General features: G+C 43.1%; 1 protein-coding gene across 1 annotated transcript; it reads right to left on the reverse strand.

Annotated features, from left to right (window-relative positions):
- Nucleotides 1–641: 641 nt before the first annotated feature.
- Nucleotides 642–12,756, reverse strand: LOC118007173 (ubiquitin-like). Its single transcript, XM_035000242.1, has 2 exons — nt 12,691–12,756; nt 642–1,194 (listed from the first exon to the last, which is right to left on the reverse strand). The coding sequence occupies exon 2, from the start codon at nt 1,121–1,123 to the stop codon at nt 740–742; it is 384 nt and encodes a 127-aa protein (XP_034856133.1). The 5' UTR covers nt 1,124–1,194; nt 12,691–12,756; the 3' UTR covers nt 642–739.
- Between the last annotated feature and the right edge of the window lie 5,693 nt (nt 12,757–18,449).

The following is an 18,449-nucleotide window of genomic DNA, read 5'->3' on the forward strand; positions in this document are numbered from 1 at the left end:
AAAGGACAAAGTGAGGAATCCTTATGCTTGTGGTATTGGAACTTTCTGGTATCTTGACAGTGGTGGTGGATATATAAACCTCCACAGGTCATAAAATTGAGTAGCACTTAATACACAAACATACACAAATGAGTACAAGTAAAACTGGGGGAAATCTGAATAAGATTAGTGCATTATAACAATGCCAGTATCCTGGTTGTAATATTATACTTCAGTTTTGCAAGATATTACCTTTGGGGGAAACTGGGCAAAGTGTATGCAGGATGAATCTACAATTATCTCAAAAATTTTAATCAAAAATTAAAATTAGGGGCGCCTGGGTGGCTCAGTCATTAAGCATCTGCCTTTGGCTCAGGTCATGATCCCAGGGTCCTGGGATCGAGTCCCACATCGGGCTCCCTGCTCCGTGGGAAGCCTGCTTCTCCCCCTCCCACTCCCCCTGCTTGTGTTCCTGCTCTTGCTAACTCTTTCTCTGTCAAATAAATAAATAAAATCTTAAAAAAAAATCAAAATTAGAAGTGGTGTGCAGTAACAATAAAAAAAAAAAAAACCTTAGCAATACTTTCAGTCTAGGTCCATTTATTAACTGAAGTAAACACAATAGTTCCTACATGGGTGATTGTTTAAAAAGATTTTTTTTTCTCCAGTCAATGAAAGGGAAACTTTATTGAGGCCCCAGGGCCTTGGGGCTCAGGCAGGAGGCCACCCTGCGGGCAAAGGAAGAGCTGGTGGAAGGGCCTTATTTGACCTTCTTTTTGGGGTGCAGGTTGTTGGTGTGGCTGCACTTCTTGCAGCAGTTGACAGCGCGGGGGTGCAGGCGAGCATAACACTTGCGGCAGATCATCTTGTTGCAGTTGTATTTCTGGGCCAGGTGGCGGAGGGAAGGCTCGATGATGCCACCCCGTAGGCGAAGCACCAAGTGCAGGGTGGACTCTTTCTGGATATTATAGTCTGACAGAGTACGGCCATCTTCCAGCTGTTTGCCCGCAAAAACCAGACGCTGCTGGTCAGGCGGGATGCCCTCCTTGTCTTGGATTTTGGCTTTGACATTCTCAATGGTGTCACTGGGCTCGACCTCAAGGGTGATGGTCTTGCCCGTCAGGGTCTTCACAAAGATCTGCATCTCTGCGTCTGGCGCGAATCCGCAAGGCCGCCGCCACCAAACCGCTCGGCCACCTCGTTGAAGAGAAAGAGCTAAGAAAGATTTTATTTATTTATTTGAGAGAGAGAGAGAGCATGAGTTGGGGGGAGGGGCAGAGGGATAGGGAGAAGCAGACTCCCCGCTGAGCAGGGAGCCATGCGGGGCTCGATCCCAGGACCCTGGGATCATGACCTGAGCCGAAGGCAGATGCTTAACCGACTAAGCCACCCAGGCACCACCATGTGTGATTTTTTTTTAAAAAAGATTTATTTATTTATTTTAGAGAGAGAGGGTGCGGTGGGGAGGAGCAAAGGGAGAGAAAGACTTAAAGCAGACTCCACTCTGAGCATGGAGCCTGATGTGGGGTTTGATAAAGGGCTCGAACTCAGGACCCTGAGATCGCGACCTGAGCTGAAACCAAGAGGCAGATGCTTTATCAACTGTGCCACCCAGGTGCCCCCCACCAGCATGTGTGGTTTCTTTTTCTAACTTTTCTTTTTTTTTTTTTTTAAAGATTTTATTTATTTATTTGACAGAGAGAGAGAAAGCAGGAGCAGGGTGAGGGGCAGAGAGAGAAGCTGGCTTCCCGCTGAGCAGGGAGCCCGATGCGGGGCTTGATCCCAGGACCCCGAGATCATGACCTGAGCTGAAGGCAGACGCTTCACCGACTGAGCCACCCAGATGCCCCTTTTCTTTTCTTTTTTTTTTTTTTTTAAGATTTTTTAATTTATTTTTTAACAGAGAAAGAGACAGCGAGAGAGGGAACACAAGCAGGGGGAGTGGGAGAGGGAGAAGCAGGCTTCCCGCCGAGCAGGGAGCCCGATGCGGGGCTCGATCCCAGGACCCTGGGATCATGACCTGAGCCGAAGGCAGACGCTTAACGACTGAGCCACCCAGGCGCCCCTAACTTTTCAATTATGGACAATTTCAAACAAATACGAAAGAAAAGAGAGTAGTGAAATGAACCCCCATGTACACACCACCTGGCTTTGATAATTATCTGTTCATGGTCAAGTGTGTTTCATCTATGCCCCCCATCCACTCCTGCCATCCCTCATTATTTTGATGCATATTTCACATCTCATGTCATCTGTAAATATTTCTATATGCATCTTTATATAAGAGTTCCCTTTTTTAAACATTTATTATTTTAATTTTTTTTTTTACTGAGGATGTTGATTTTGGGGGTCTTAGAGTGTTTAAAAGTAATCTCTATGCTCAACGTGGGACTCAAACTCACAACCAGGAGATCAAGAGTCACATGCTTTACTGACTGAGGCAGCCAGGCAGCCAGGCACCCCAAGTTCCTTTTTTAAAAAATTCAAAATAACAGCAATATATTTGCATGTACAAAAAAAGTATCAATTCTTTGATATCAATACCCAGACAGCATTTATATTTACTGGCTTTTCTCTTAATAAAGGTTATGCTTTAGCTTTACTGAGGTATAGTTTATGTACAATAAACAGCACCTATTTATTTTTTGAAAGATTTTACTTCTTTATTTGAGTGAGAGAGTGAGCGAGAGAGCACAAGTGGAGGGGAGGGGCAGAGGGAGAGGGAGAAGCAGACTCCCAGTTGAGCAGGGAGCCTGATGCAGGGCTCGATCCCATGACTCCAGGATCATGACCTGAGCCAAAGGTGGACACTTAACAGACTGAGCCACCCACGCACCCCAACAGCCCCTATTTAAAGTATGCAATTCAGGGGCGCCTGGGTGGCTCAGTTGGTTGGGCGACTGCCTTCGGCTCGGGTCATGATCCTGGAGTCCCGGGATCGAGTCCTGCATCAGGCTTCCTGCTCAGCGGGGAGTTTGCTTCTCCCTCGGACCCTCCCCCCCTCATGCTCTCTCTCTGATTCGCTCTCTCAAATAAAAAAAATTAAAGTATGCAATTCAATAAGTTTTGACAGATGTAAGCACCTATGAAAACAACACTACAATAAAAAAAAACAGAACATTTCAATCATGCCCAAAAGTTTCCTTGTGCCCCTTCCTCCATCTATGGCCACAAAGCAACCACTGATCTGCTTTCTGTCACTAAAATGAGTTTACAGAGAATGTGGTTTTGAAAACAGCAACAACATAAATGGTACACGATTTTATAAAAATTAGAAGGGAATGTAGAGAATAAAGAAAAATATACGCATATTCTTCTTTATATATTTTGATGGTGAGCCCCTGAGGCAGAAAGCAAGTTAAACTTAGAATACTATCATAATAACAGCTGATATTTATTGAGCAGTCTATGTCAGATATTTTATATATATTATCTATTTTGTCTCATGATAATCCTATGTTATTATCAATACTATTATTATCAAACTCATACATTTGAGGAGACTGAGGCACAGAGAGGTAACTTGCCCATGGTCTCACAGCTTGTAACTGAAGGAGCTTAGATTAAAAAACTAAGTCTTTGGGGCACCTGGGTGGCTCAGTCGGCTGTCTGCCGTCGGCTCAGGTCATGATCCCAGGGTCCTGGGATTGAGCCCCACGTTGGGCTCCCTGCTCAGCAGGAAGTCTGCTTCTCCCTCTCCCGCTCCCCCTGCTTGTGTTCCTGCTCTCACTGTCTCTCTCTCTGTCAAATAAATAAATAAAACATTAAAAAAAACCCCACTAAATCTTTGACTCCAGAGCAATGCCCTTAAATATAGCTGTGGTCAGTTTATCAGCAAAAAGAACTGACATGAGAAGAACACCTGGATGTGTTGCTGAAAAGTCTTACCCTTTTCTTGGGCAAAGGAGTAAAGGCAATTCAATGCATAAAGGATAGTCTGTTCAACAAATGGTTCTGGAACAACTGGACATCCACGTGCAAAAAATGAAATCAAGACACAGACCTTACATCTTTTACAAAAATTACCTCAGAATAGATCATAGACCTAATTGTGAAACTATAAAACTCCTAGGAGAATTAAAAAATGGGCAGAGGACCTAAGCAGACATTTTCCAAAAGAAGACATCCAGATGGCCATCAGTTGCAAGATGCTCAACATCACTCATCATTGGAGAAATGCAAATCAATACCACCCAGGTGCCCCCGTACCCTTTAAATATCTTAAAATTTTATCAATTATGCCTCAATAAAGTTTGGGGGAAAATGCTGGGAAAAAAAAATCCTCCTAGAAGATAACATAGGAGAAAATCTAGGTGACTTTGGATTTGGTGATGACTTCCGTGATATGATACCAAAAGCATGATCCATGAAAGAAAAACAACTGATAATTTGGACTTCATTAAAATTAAAAATGCTCTGCTCTGTTAAGAGAATGAAAAAACAAGCCACAAACTTGGAGAACATATTTGCAAAATCTATATCGAATAAAAGACTGGTATCCAAAATATATAAAGACCTCTTAAAACTCAAGAATAAGAAAACGGGGGCGCCTGGGTAGCTTAGTCATTAAGGCATCTGCCTTTGGCTCAGGTCATGATCCCGGGGTCCTGGGATCAAGCCCTGCGTCGGGCTCCCTGCTCGGCAGGGAGTCTGCTTCTCCCTCTCCCACTCCCCCTGCTTGTGTTCCCTCTCTTGCTGTGTCCCTATCTGTCAAATAAATAAAATCTTAAAAAAAAAAAAAAGAAAAAAACCCAATTTAAAAATGGGCAAACAATCTGAATAGACATCTCACCAAAAAAACATACTGATGGCAAGTAAGCACATGAAAGATGCTCCATATCAAATGTCATTACAGAGTTGCAAATTAAAACAATGGGATACTACGACACACCTATTAGAATGGCTAAAAACTATGGAGACAGCTAAAAGGATGCCAGGGGCTCAGAAGGAGGGAGGAAGGGATGAACACATGGAACACATGGAATTTTTAGGGCAGCAAAACTATTAAAAAAAATTTTTTTTAAGGTTTATTCATTTATTTATTTATTATTTATTTATTTGAGAGAGCGAGCACAAGCATGGGGAGTGGGAGGCGGAGGGAGAGGGAGAAGCAGGCTTCCTGCAGAGCAGGGAGCCCGATGTGGGGCTCGATCCTAGGACCCCGGGATCATGACCTGAGCTGAAGGCAGACGCTTAACCAACAGAGCCACCCAGGTGTCCCAAAACTAATTTTTTTTTATTTAAATTCAAGTTAGTTAACGTATAATGTATTATTAGTTTCAGGGGTAGAATTTAGTGATTCATCAGTTGCATATAACACCGAGTGCTCATTACATCAAGTGCCCTCCTTAATGCCCATCACCCAGTTACCCCATCCCCACACCCACCTCCCCTCCAACAACCCTGTTTGTTCCTTATAGTTAAGAGTCTCATGGCTTGCCTCCCTCTCTGTTTTATCTTATTTTATTTTTCCTTCTCCTCCCCTCTGTTCATCTGTTTTGTTTCTTAAATTCCACATATGAGTGAGATCATATGGTATTTGTCCTTCTCTGACTGACAGATTTCACTTAGCATAATACCCTCTAGTTCCATCCACATCATTGCAAATGGCAAGATTTCATTCTTTTTGATGGTAACATTCCACTGTATTTATATGCCACCTCTTCTTTATCCATTCATCTGTTGATGGACATCTGGGCTTTTTCCATATTTTGGGTACTGTGGACATTGCTGCTATAAACATTGGGGTGCATGAGGGCAGCAAAACTATTTTGTATGATTCCATAATGGTAAATGCATGTTGTCATGTGTTTGACAAAAGCCAAAGAATGTACAACCCAAAGAGTTAACCCTAATGTGAACTATGGATTTTAGTTAATGACAATAATGTACCTGTGTTGGCTCATCAATTAGAACAAATGTACCACAATAATGCAAGATTAATGTGTGAAATTGAATCAGTAAAGATTAACATGTGTGGATTAACATGGGACACTGTGGATTGGGGGGAGGAGGAGCTATGTGGAAACTGTACTTTCCACTCAATTATTCTGTAAGCCTAAAACTGCTCAAAAAAAAATGTCTATTAATTGAAGTCTTATCCTCTGCGAGTTTCGGTTTCCTCATCTCAGAAGTGAGGAATTGGATTAGATCTCAGAATGAAATTTTGTCCTTAGAAGTAGAGATGAATGGGGGCAACTGGGTGGCTCAGGCGGTTAAGCGTCTGCCTTCGGCTCAGGTCATGATCCCAGGGTCCTGGGATCGAGCCCCTCATCAGGCTCCCTGCTCAACGGGGAGCCTGAATCTCCCTCTCCTGCTCCCCCTGCTTGTGCTCTCTCTCTGTCTGTCAAATAAATAAATAAAATCTTAAAAAGAAGGAGAGATGAATTATCACCCCCACCCCCTTTATTTCCCAGAGTGTTTACTTTATGATTGTCATCTCTCCCACCATGTGGCTGTCAGTGATTACACTGATAGATCAGCAGAGGTGCCATCACTTGGCTGTGTTTGTTCTGGCAAAGAATAGACTCACGCAGTAAAGTTTTCTTTATCAAGTCTTTTTGGTAATATTTTAAACAGAACTTCAGGGAAAATTTGTTTCTATGTCTATCTATATCTATTTGTTTCTTTGTCTAAGTTTCCTGTCCACATTTGTATGAAAGCCATTTTGTGTGTTCAGCTACAATTTTGGCTTTGGCGACCTTGAAAATATGATCATTTCAAGTTAGGGTAAATATGCTAACTTTTGGGAGAAATCTTAGTTATATTAAGATTTCAGCGAAATCCTTTGTTAACCTGGCCTTGTAGCTAAATATCACAATAGTTCAGTCTTACATGAACACAAAAATTTATATGATAATGTAAAATCAATTGGTCACAGGGTCCTTGTAGTGTTATCCTGGTATGAAATAAAGACATTCAAGAGGATCCTGGCCATATAAGCCGCCACTCCAGCAGAAGGGAGTAACAACATTTATATAAGCTCCTGTGTCCCATGTTCCCTATAGACAGTCATAAATGTTTGATAATGATGTCTAACGATTCAACTGAATGAAGAAAGAGGTACCAGAAAACTAGACTGGAAAACATCAGCAACCCTCTTTTTTTTTTTTTTTTTTTTTTTTTAAGATTTAATTTATTTGGGGTGCCTGGGTGGCTCAGTCGTTAAGTGTCTGCCTTCAGCTTGGGTCATGATCCTGGGGTCCTGGGATCGAGTCCTGCATTGGGCTCCCTGTTCTCCCTCTCCCACTCCCCCTGCTTGTGTTTCCTCTCTCGCTGTGTCTCTCTGTATCAAATAAATAAATCAAATCTTTTAAAAAAAAGATTTGATTTATTTATTGAGAGAGAGCGAGAGAGAGCGAGAGAGCACAAGCAGGCTGAGTGGCAGAGGGAGAGGGAGAAGCAGGCTCCCCGCTGAGCAGGGAGACTGAACACACGGGGCTCTGATCCCAGGACCCTGGGATCATGACTTGAGCTGAAGGCAGACACTTAACCAACTAAGCCACCCAAGCGCCCCCATCAGCAGCCCCCTTTTAATGTATACAACAATGCTGTTTAAATTGCAAACATATAAAAGCATTAGAAGGGTGCCTGGCTGGCTCAGCTGGTGGAGCATGTGACTCTTGATCTCGCGGTTGTGAGTTCGAGCTCCATTTTGGGTGTGGAGATTACTTAAAAATAAAATATTAAAAAAATAAATAAAAGCGTTGTAGATGATTCTTATTGAATCATTTAAGTCCTAAGGAAACTTGAGTTGATGGAGCCCTGACTCTAAATTTACATTAAAACCAGTATTTAGGGGGTGCCTGAGTGGCTCAGTCGTTAAGCGTCTGCCTTCAGCTCAGGTCATGATCTCGGGGTCCTGGATCGAGCCCCGCATCGGGCTCCCTGTTCTGCGGGAAGCCTGCTTCTCCCTCTCCCACTCCCCCTTCTTGTGTTCCTGCTCTCGCTATTTCTCTCTCAAATAAATAAATAAAATCTTTAAAAAAAAAAAAAAACAAATCTAGGGGCGCCTGGGTGGCTCAGTCGTTAAGCATCTGCCTTCGGCTCGGGTCATGATCCCAGGGTCTTGGGATCGAGCCCTGCATCGGGCTCCCTGCTCCGCGGGGAAGCCTGCTTCTCCCTCTCCCTCTCCCCCTGCTTGTGTTCCTTCTCTTGCTGTGTCTCTCTCTGTCAAATAAATAATATCTTTAAAAAAAACCCCAAAACAAAAAACCCCAGTATTTAGTATGGGAATTAGTGTTGTTACTTTTCTGGGGAGTAACTGTTAATACTAAGTATTTTTGCTTATGTTATATTAATTGTTCTCTTTTAGTCAAGAAAAAATAGGCTTGCCACATCCATCAATTCACTCCCATTATAGAAAGGAATGTTGAATATATATTTAGATTGCTTAAAGCAGTGGCTTGAAATTTTTTCTTGGCTGCAACCCACAGTAACATGTACATTTTACATTACCTATCATCTGTCTATCTTTCTATGATACTGAAACACATTTCTCACCAAGTAGCACCTATTCTATGTGGTAATACTCTCTGATCTGATCTATTCTGTTCTGTTCTATTTCATTAAAAAAATACAACCATGACTCTCTAATTTGATTTCACTAATGGACCAAGACCCACAGTTTCAAAAACATAGCTTAGAAAGCTCCAGATGAAATGTGCAATGAGTAGACCAAATATCGTATGTAATGATTAAAATGCATCAAAAGAGGCTTTTACCACTTCACTTCTGAATAAATATAAAAATTTAAAATTGATATGCCATAGACTGTATTTCTGGAGAGTGGGACTGGGAGAGAAAGAGCGCCTTTTAATTTTATCTGCTTGTTGTTTCAAAAAATAATTTTAACATGTATAACTTTTATTGTAAAAAAATCTAGCATGCTGTACCTATTTATCCTAAGGAGCTGATGTAATAGATTCTAAAAGTTATATTTTTTCAAAAGTAGTGGAAAATTGAACACAACAAGAATGTACAATTATAGGGTATTAGTTGCATAAATTATAGAATGTCCATGGATGTACTACACCACCATTAAAAATGATTATGTAAGTTCTAGCTCAGTGGTTCTCAACCAGGGGTGGTTTTGCCTCCCAAGGGACATTTGTCAATGTCCAGAGACATTTTGGATTGTCACAACTTGGGGAGGGGAGTGCTACTAACATCGAGGGGGTACAGGCCAGGGATGCTGCTGAACATTCTACAATGCACAGGACAGCCCCCCACAACAAAGAATAATCCCCAAATATCAATAGTGCTAAGGTTGAAAGACCCTAGACTAACCAAATGACTGTATCTGTGTGGAAACTTTACCTCCTTCCTCATTTCTGTAAATGACTTTTTTTTTTTTGAAGCTTTTTCTCTCTCTCTCATACTTGGAATAGAGTTATTTATGTTCATGTCTTATTTTCCTTTCTTGGTAGAAAGCTCCTTTTCACAGATGGGATATGTGTCTGATTCATCTCCGTATAACCAGCAACCAGACCACTTTGTGTCTTGTAAGTGTTTAATAAATATCTGTTGAATTATTACACAAGAAAAAAAATATGACATTCTTATTGAAATGGGAAGATGTTCTCAATATATGTAACTGGGGGGAGAAAAGCAGGTTATGAAACAGTATGAGTGATCTCCAGATTGAGTGCAATTCCTATCCCAATCTCAGCTAACTTCTTTGTAGAAAATTGATAAGCTGACCCTCAAATTCTGATGGAAGATCAAGGGATCTGCAAAAGCCAAAACAGTCTTGAACAGAGTTGGAGGACTCACACTGCAGAACTCTCAGAATAGGGGCGCCTGGGTGGCTCAGTCATTAAGCGTCTGCCTTCGGCTCAGGTCATGGCCGAGCCCTACTTCGGGCTCCCTGCTTAGCAGAAGGCCTGCTTCTCCCTCTCCCACTCCCCCTGCTTGTGTTCCCTCTCTCGCTCTCTCTGTGTCAAATAAATAAATAAAATCTTTAAAAAAAAGAAGAACTCTCAGAATAAATTATAAGACTAAATCTTTGTGACCTTGACCTAGGCAATTTCTTAGATATGACACCAAAACTATAAATGATGGAAGATTAACCAGGCTTCATCAAAATCAAAACTTCTGTGCTGGCTAATGATACCATAAAGACGGCCAAAAGACAACCCACAGAATGTGAAAAATTTTTTGGAAATCATGTATCTGATAATGGAATGTATCCAGAATATATAAAGGACCCTTACAACTCAATAATAAAAGAAAACCCAATTGAAAAATGGACAAAGGAGGGGCACCTGGGTGGCTCAGTTGGTTAAGCATTTGACTTCAGTTCAAGTCATGATCTCAGGGTCCTGGGATCGAGCCCCGCATGGGCGCTGGGTGTGGAGCCTGCTTGAGATTCTCTTTCTCCCTCCCCCTCGGCCCCTCCCCCTTTCTAAAAATAAATAAATAAATTAATTAATTTTAAAAAGATGTACAAATGGCTGATGTAGGGGAAGAAAAAAAAATTTTCCTCTGCCCTTCTAGATTTTCTACCAGGGCCCCTGTAACAAAAGACAGATTAACAAGAGAAAAGAATACAAATTTATTTAATATAAGTTTTATGTCACACAAGTGCTTTCATAAGGAAATGAAGACCTGATGAAGCAGTTAAACCGAAGTGCTTTTATGCTAGGTTCGATGAAGAATGAACAAACATGGTAAAATGTGATAAGACAAAAAGGGTATGAATAAGTAAATGGAGGTAGCATGTTCTGAACCCCATCACCAACAAGTACATGAAGAGGAAAATATAAATAAAACCACAATGAGATGCTACTCCACACCCACAAGAATGGCTGTAATAAAAAAGACAGGTAATCACAAGTATTGGTAAGGCCATGGAGAAACTGGAACCCATATACATTGCTGGTGGGAATGTTTTTGTTTTTTTTAAGATTTTATTTATTTATTTATTTGACAGAGAGACACAGCGAGAGAGGGAACACAAGCAGGGGGAGTGGGAGAGGAAGAAGCAGGCTCTCTGTGGAGGAGGGAGCCCGATGTGGGACTCGACCCCAGGACCCTGAGAACATGACCTGAGCCAAGGCAGATGCTTAACGACTGAGCCACCCAGGCACCCGCTGGTAGGAATGTAAAATGGTGCAGCTGCTTTGGAAAACAGGCAGTTCCTCAATAAATTAAACACAGAGTTACTGTATGACCCAGCAATTCCACTCCTCGATATGCCCCCGAGAGAAATGACAACATATATTCACACAAAAAGGTGTACACAAATGTTCATAGCAGCCTTGTTCATAGTAGCCAGAAAGTGGAAGCAACCCAAATGCCCATCAATTGATGAATGGATATATAAAACGTGGTATATCCATGCAGTAGAATATTATTTGGCAATAAAAACAAACGAAGTATCTCTGTATCTTACACCATGGATGAACCCCGAAAATATTATGGTAAGTGAGAGAAACCACGCATAAAATCCACATATTATATGATTCTGTTTATATGAAGTGTCTAGATTAGGCAAATCCATTAGACACACAAAGTAGGTTATTGACTGCCTAAATTTGGAAGGTTTGGGGGGAAATGGGGAAGATTTTATGAAGTATAAAAATGTTGTAAAACTACATTGAAGGGGCACCTGGCTGGCTCAGTCGGTGGAGCATGAGACTCTTGATCTCAGGGTTGTAAGTTCAAGTCCCATGTTGGGTGTAGAGATTACTTAAAAAATAAAGTCTTTAAATAAATAAATAAATAAATAAATAAATAAATAAATAAATAAATAAATAAATAAATAAAAGATTGTAGCGATAATTATACAAATCTGTAGATGTATTTTTTTTTTAAGATTTTATTTATTTATTTGACAGAGAGACAGCGAGAGAGGGAACACAAGCAGGGGGAGTGGGAGAGGGAGAAGCAGGCTTCCCGCTGAGCGGGGAGCCCGATGCGGGGCTCGATCCCAGGACCCTGGGACCATGACCGGAGCCGAAGGCAGACGCTTAACGACTGAGCCACCCAGGCGCCCCAAATCTGTAGATGTATTAAAAGCCAGTCAATTGTACATTTTTTTTTCAAGATTATATTTTTTTATTTGACACAGAGAGACAGAGAAAGAGCACAAGCAGGGGGAGCGGCAGGCAGGCAGAGGGAGAGGGGAGGGAGAGGGAGAAGCAGGCTCTCTGCCCAGCAAGGAGCCCGATGCGGGGCTGGATCCCAGGACCCCGAGATCATGACCCCAGTAGAAGGCAGACTTAACCGACTGAGCCACCCAGGTGCCCCCAATTGTACATTTTAAATGAATCCTACAGTATGTTCATTATATCTCAATAAAGCTATTTTAGGGGCGCCTGGGTGGCTCAGTCGTTAAGCATCTGCCTTCGGCTCAGGTCGTGATCCCAGGGTCCTGGGATCGAGCCCCGCATCGGGCTCCCTGCTCGGCGGGAGGCCTGCTTCTCCCTCTCCCACTCCCCCTGCTTGTGTTCCCTCTCTCGCTGTGTCTCTCTCTGTCAAATAAATAAATAAAATCTTTAAAAAATAAAAATAAAAAAAATAAAGCTATTTTAGAAAAAGAAAAGCAAAAGCAACACAACGTGTATTTGCTCCCTCGAACGTAGTGAGCTTAAGATAAATGTGGAATGTTAGCGGGTCAGCTTGTACCTGGTTTTCAGCAACATTGTTTGTGAAAACCCTGATTGATGAGTTGCAGCTGCACTAGGAGGGATGTGACTTGGCACTTACTCTCAGACACAGTGCACCGAGCCTCGTGTGCACGTAGCTGCTGAATCGCCGGGGTGGCTGCCCTGGTTGAAGTGTCTGCGCCGGTTCAACTTACCGCTCCCGGCTGAGGAAGCTCAGTGGGGCGGAGTGACCCGGAAGCGGCGCCTAATGCGTGGCCCCACCCACGAGGCAGCTGCCTTTTGGCTCGCGTCTGTTAAAGCTACGTGAACTAGTGTGCGGGGAGAAATACCACAGCGTGTAGGGCAATCTTATATTTAGCTATATTAGTAAGTGATTCCCTTTGGGTGGCAAAATTCCAGATGATCGTTATTTTCTTTCTACTTCTCTGTCTTTTTTGATGTTTTAAAAATCTGTAAGATTTTACTTCTTTTTTTAAATAAAATGATTTGAAAAACAAAAGTCTTTGCATTCCTTGGCTAAATCCTACGTGGTCATGGTGAATGATTCTATTCATGTCTTACTGAATTTTATTTGCTGTTAATTTATCTTATTTCTAGTTTCTCATTTAGCGCCTTCTGTTTTCTTTTTCCCCCAGATTGGATTTCAAGGTTGTACTGTTCTCATACCATGAATTAGAGAGTTTTCCACGCTTTTCTATAACCTGGAACTGTTCGTTGAGTATAAAGAGAATCTGTTTGAGATTGCCGCTTTATTATAAAAGGATACAACGCAGGAACAACCAGATGCAAGAGATGCATAGGGCAAGGTATGGGGGAAAGGGACACGGGGTTTCCAGTGGACAACCCTCACAGCACTTCCTCCTGTTCACCAATCCAGAAGCTCTCTGATTTTTTTTTTTTTTTGGTAGAAATTATATATTAATGTTGTCTTTGGAAAAAAACAAACCTTGGGGTGCCTGGCTGGCTCAGTAGAGCGTTTGACTCTCAATCTTGGGGTTGTGAGTTGGTGCCCCACGTTGGGTGTAGAGAGTACTTTAAAAAAAATAAAATCTTAAAAAAAAAGAAAAAAGAAACCTTCACGAAGAGTTTAGCTTTTTGTCCACCTCAGAGATTCACTAGTGAGGCAGGAACCCTGGGCAGAAGAGTGAGGGGCTGCCCAGGCCCCGCACATTCTGTGCACCCTGCGGACAGGGTGCTTGGGCGGGGCTGCTGCGCTCGGGCGCCCGCCGCTCCCGGGGAGGCCCCGCCCCGCTGCCACAGTTCTCCCTTTTCATTGCGCAAGCGTGAGGACGGCCTGGCATGGCCAATGTGGAGGTGGGGAATAAACTCCTGGCCTCAGACGCTCAGCAGGCTGAGCCTAGGCGCCAGCTGTGTAAGGCAGTGCGGGGACCCCCTGCCCCGCTGCCAGAAACAGGAGTCCCCTTCATCCCGCGAGGAGAGTCTCAGTTTAGCACCCCCAGCCCCCCACCCAACACGGGAGGAGCCTTAGGTTCCAGTTTGTTGCCAGCTGCCCCATAGAGAGTTCTCGGGACTCCTTCATCGAATAATCCTGCTTGTCTCCCCTCACTTCCAAACAGTTATATATATATAGTACTGTCCTTTGTTTAAACACGGAGTGTCTATCTCGCAAGTGTTCACACAATACTGAGATTTGAAAATAATATCATTAGGCGATCAGACCTCCTCAGACAGATTCTCTCTGGTAGTCTCTAGAGATTTCAAAATGCATGTAAATGTTTTATGTTCCTTTTCTTTCGAGCGCTCAGATTACTAAAGCTTTCCAAACTATCCCTTTTGCAAATGTGCGGCTCCACCTCCAACACAGACCAGTTTTCATCTCTAGCCACAGGAGGGCGCACAAATACATTAATCAAGTGAAGTTCGGTATAAAAAATTGGGGACGGTCCTGACTCGGGCTGAGGAAAAAAAACGTGGGCAGCATTGGGTACACAATCCGCCAGAACTTTCTGGGGAGATGGAAATGTTCTACATCTGCGCTGTCCAGTCCATCAGCCACTACCTACATGGGGATCCTGAACCCTTGAAATGTGGCTGATGTGACTGAGCGAATGAATTTTTAATTTTAATTTAATTATAAACTTAAATAGCCACGTGTGGCTGGTGGCTACCATATTGGACCACGCGAGTCTAGAGTGCTAGACTCCATAGGAATACTGGTTTTTCTGAATAGCTTTATGTGTTGACATTTAAATGATGTTGGATCTAACAACGCTAACTTAAGAGGTGACTAACAGTGATGTTTTCACCATTGGCCAGCTACCGTGCCAGGCGTACTTCTACATCCACCTCAGTTGGCTTACTACGCATCTAAGAGATGGATATTACTATGTCTATTTGATGAACGAAGAAACAGACTCCAGAGAGTTGAAGTAAATGGTCCAAAGTCAGAGATAGTTGTTGAGCCAGATATACCCATCTAATATTTTTTGAGAGCCTACAATGTGTCAATAAATATATCAGCTAGACTCTATTATAGACACTAGAAATCTGTAATAGGAACCAACGCTTGATATGGGGGCCTCTTTAGTAAATGCTATCATTGTGTTCCATGTAATATTTTCTGATTTATCTGAGGATGACTTGTATATTTTTGCATATCATGTTCTCAGAGTTGAAAGAAACCTCCAGACTAACCACTAGCACAATCTCTGGCGTATGAAACTCTCACTGTGAGATCTGACCTAGGCAGAGGGATAACTGGGTTTTCCGTTTTCAATTCTGTCTACTAACTAGGCCTATGACCTTAAGTAGATAGTTTGCCCTTCCAGGGCTAGAAGTTCCTCACATCTTGAACAACACTTTTAGCCTAGGAGATCTCCAAGGACTATTTCATATTTCACTGATCCTGAGACTCACATTTTTTCACCAGATTTTATCTAATGGTCAGTTGGCAGCAATTTTTCTTAGTTAGACCTAAAAGAATGGTGGATCTTACAGTCATGACACATTAGACTAGGTGAAATATAGTCTGTGTGATCTTAGAATATCAGTAAAAATATTTACCTTTAAATTTATTTTAATATACATTTTGAAATCCCCCCAGAGGCAAAGACAATGACATTCTATAGTGATTCTAAGTACAGTTTAGAATATTCAGTTGTATATGTCATAATCAGTGCTTCCCTGAGTGACTAAGAGAGGGCATGCAACACACAAAGTCAAACATCTCCACTAGTGATGACCCGTGCCCCATAGAACTGAAGATCACCAGGATTGATCTCTGGCAAAGTTGGGAGTGGGTGCCATTTTGTTTGTCTTGAAGGTTTCCCATCCTTTTCCTTTCTTTCTCTTCAGGTACTCAAAGCTCTTAAGTACTTCTCCTTTGTGACGCCTTCTTTCCTTTCTTCTGCCCCAAACCCCATCTTGATCAATTACACTTGAGAGTAAATTAATTATAGGCCTATTTTCTCATAAAGATATATGACCAAGGAAATCACTCGGTACCAGTGGTGTATTGGTGTGTGTTTAACAACCAGCTCTCTGGGGGTGGGGCTGGAGGAGGGCCTGATTTGTAGCATTTGCCAATTTCTGTGGATAAATAGGCCCACGGTGGCTGCTGCTGATTTTAAGCTACTGATAATGACATCAACCACTTCGTAAAAATGCTGAAAATTTAACAGTTACCGCTCAGGAGCCAATACGACCTTGCTCCAGTATTCCACTGCTTGGTACAGATCTGATTATTCCATTGTTCTGCCAAAATCCCGTGATGGTTCCTGATTGCCTCCAGGATAAAAGCTAACTACTCCAGCTTGATATTTAAGAGCAGGGGATGATCCAGGTCTCATGGGTCCTGAAGATGATGCAGTTTGGGGGCCCTCTTAAAGAATAATACAAACTTAATAGTATAATATTAGGTACAAAAGTGAATAATTATTTGGAATGAGAAAAGAAATCATAGCGAATTACAAAGGTTAAAAAGCTGACAAATAAGAAGCACCACAAAATCTGAAAAAAGAATCACATGATACGATTGGAAGAACTTTCCACAGACATGCTTCTAGCTCTGGACATTTTATCTTGTGTTTTTTTTTTTTAAGTAAGCTTCACACCCAGTGTGGGGCTTGAACTCACCACCCTGAAATCAAGAATCACAGGCTCTAACCGATTGAGCCAGCTGGAGGCCCCAGGCTCTGGACATTTTAAATCTTGTTTCTTATCCAACCACCCCCCCTCGTACTTCTGGTGCCAGGTGCTGTAAGACACGATCATATTGCCGTGTGCCCTCTGGGCCCTCCGCAGTAGGCCAGGGGAATATTCCTGGGAGCCCTTCCCATGTGGGGTGGCTATCAGTGCCCTAACCATTCATGGAAGCAATTGTAAACCGTGTAAGTACGTGTCTCTGAATCCTAGCAAAATTCTGTCTCCAACTCAACTTCCCCTTAGCTGGGCCCCCAAATGCCTGTGGCCACTCCAGTGCCACTGAGCATGATGGGAAGTGTATCAGTCAGGGTTCAGGGAGGAAGCTCAACCGCCATGGGTGATATATAGTAAGAGACTCATTACAGGGTTAGATCTTTGGCCGCTGTGGGAGCCGGTGGACAAGGGCGTGTGGGCAGCTGCCACTGTGTCTGTGGTCCATCCCGAAGTCGCTGTAGGTCATCGGGACCAGCAGTTGGGAAGGAGAACCAAAAGGAGGAGGACATCTGGTAGCAGCTGATGGAGTGTGGGCCTGAGTGCTGCCCAGTCCCATCTAAGTGTGGGAGGGTCAGATCAGCGACACTGTGGGCAAGCTGCCACGGTGCCTGGCACCCTGGACTAACCTTCAGAGCTGCAAAAATGTGGCTGCGAATTCCCACCTGCCTCCCACAAAATGTGTCTAGTGGCTGGTGCTAACTTGGAACCATCGAGGGGAGATAACATAGTTGCAGCTTAGCCAAGTTGATGCAGGACAAAGCCACCACAGGAAGTGGGAGAGAGGGGACACTGGAATGGAAGGAGACAATGTTTTAAATTGATTTCAGCTTACGCATTTTGGTTTTGCAAATTTAAGCATATGGCCACATAAACACGTTGCTAGGGCCTTAAGCTTCATTAGCTTCCCGAGAGATCCATCCTGTTAGTAGCATAGAGTTCCAACCTCCCTGTCAATTACTAGATAGATCTCCTTTCCCTTTGTCTGTCTCTCCGGCACGCACGCACACACACATAGTCACTGAGTTCTTGTGTACCAGGCACGTTCTAGGCACTGCGGACCCAGAAGTGAGCAAAGCTGACAAAAATCTGTGTCCCGGTGGAGCTCACATGCTAATGGGTTGAACGAGCTAAAACAAAGAAACGCGTTTGCACATCCTATGGTTAGAAGTGCTTTGGAGAAAAGTAAAGCAGGGAGATAGGGAGTGGGAGTGAGCAGGGGGAGCTCTGGGGGTGGTCAGAGAAGGCCTCACTGAGAAGGTTAAGCAGAAATCTGAATGAGGGGATGGCGGAGCCACAGAGCTATCTGGGACACAACGGCCCTGGCCAGGAAACTATCACAGAGTCCCTGAGGCTGAATGGAGTGAGCTTGCTTTGTTCTAGCAGAGCAGGAGCTCCGGCGAAGGTGTGAGCAGAGGTCAGAAAGGTGGATGGGGCGTGGATGGAACTGAACAGTAATATTAGGCTAAGCGAAATCAGTCCGTCAGAGAAAGACAAACACCATATGTGGATCTCACTCATGTGTGGAATTTAAGAAACAAAACGGAGGAACAGAGGGGAGGGGAAGGAAAAATAAAATAAGATAAAAACAGAGAGGGAGGCAAACCACGAGAGGCTCTGAACTCCGGGAAGCAAACTGAGGGTGGCTGGAGGGTCGGGGTAACTGGGGGATGGGCACTAGGGAGGGCGCGGGATATAATGAGC

This window comes from Mirounga leonina, unplaced genomic scaffold (genome assembly GCF_011800145.1).
Source record: "Mirounga leonina isolate KUSES-001 unplaced genomic scaffold, KU_Mleo_1.0 Mir_101595, whole genome shotgun sequence".
Taxonomy (NCBI): Eukaryota; Metazoa; Chordata; class Mammalia; order Carnivora; family Phocidae; genus Mirounga; species Mirounga leonina.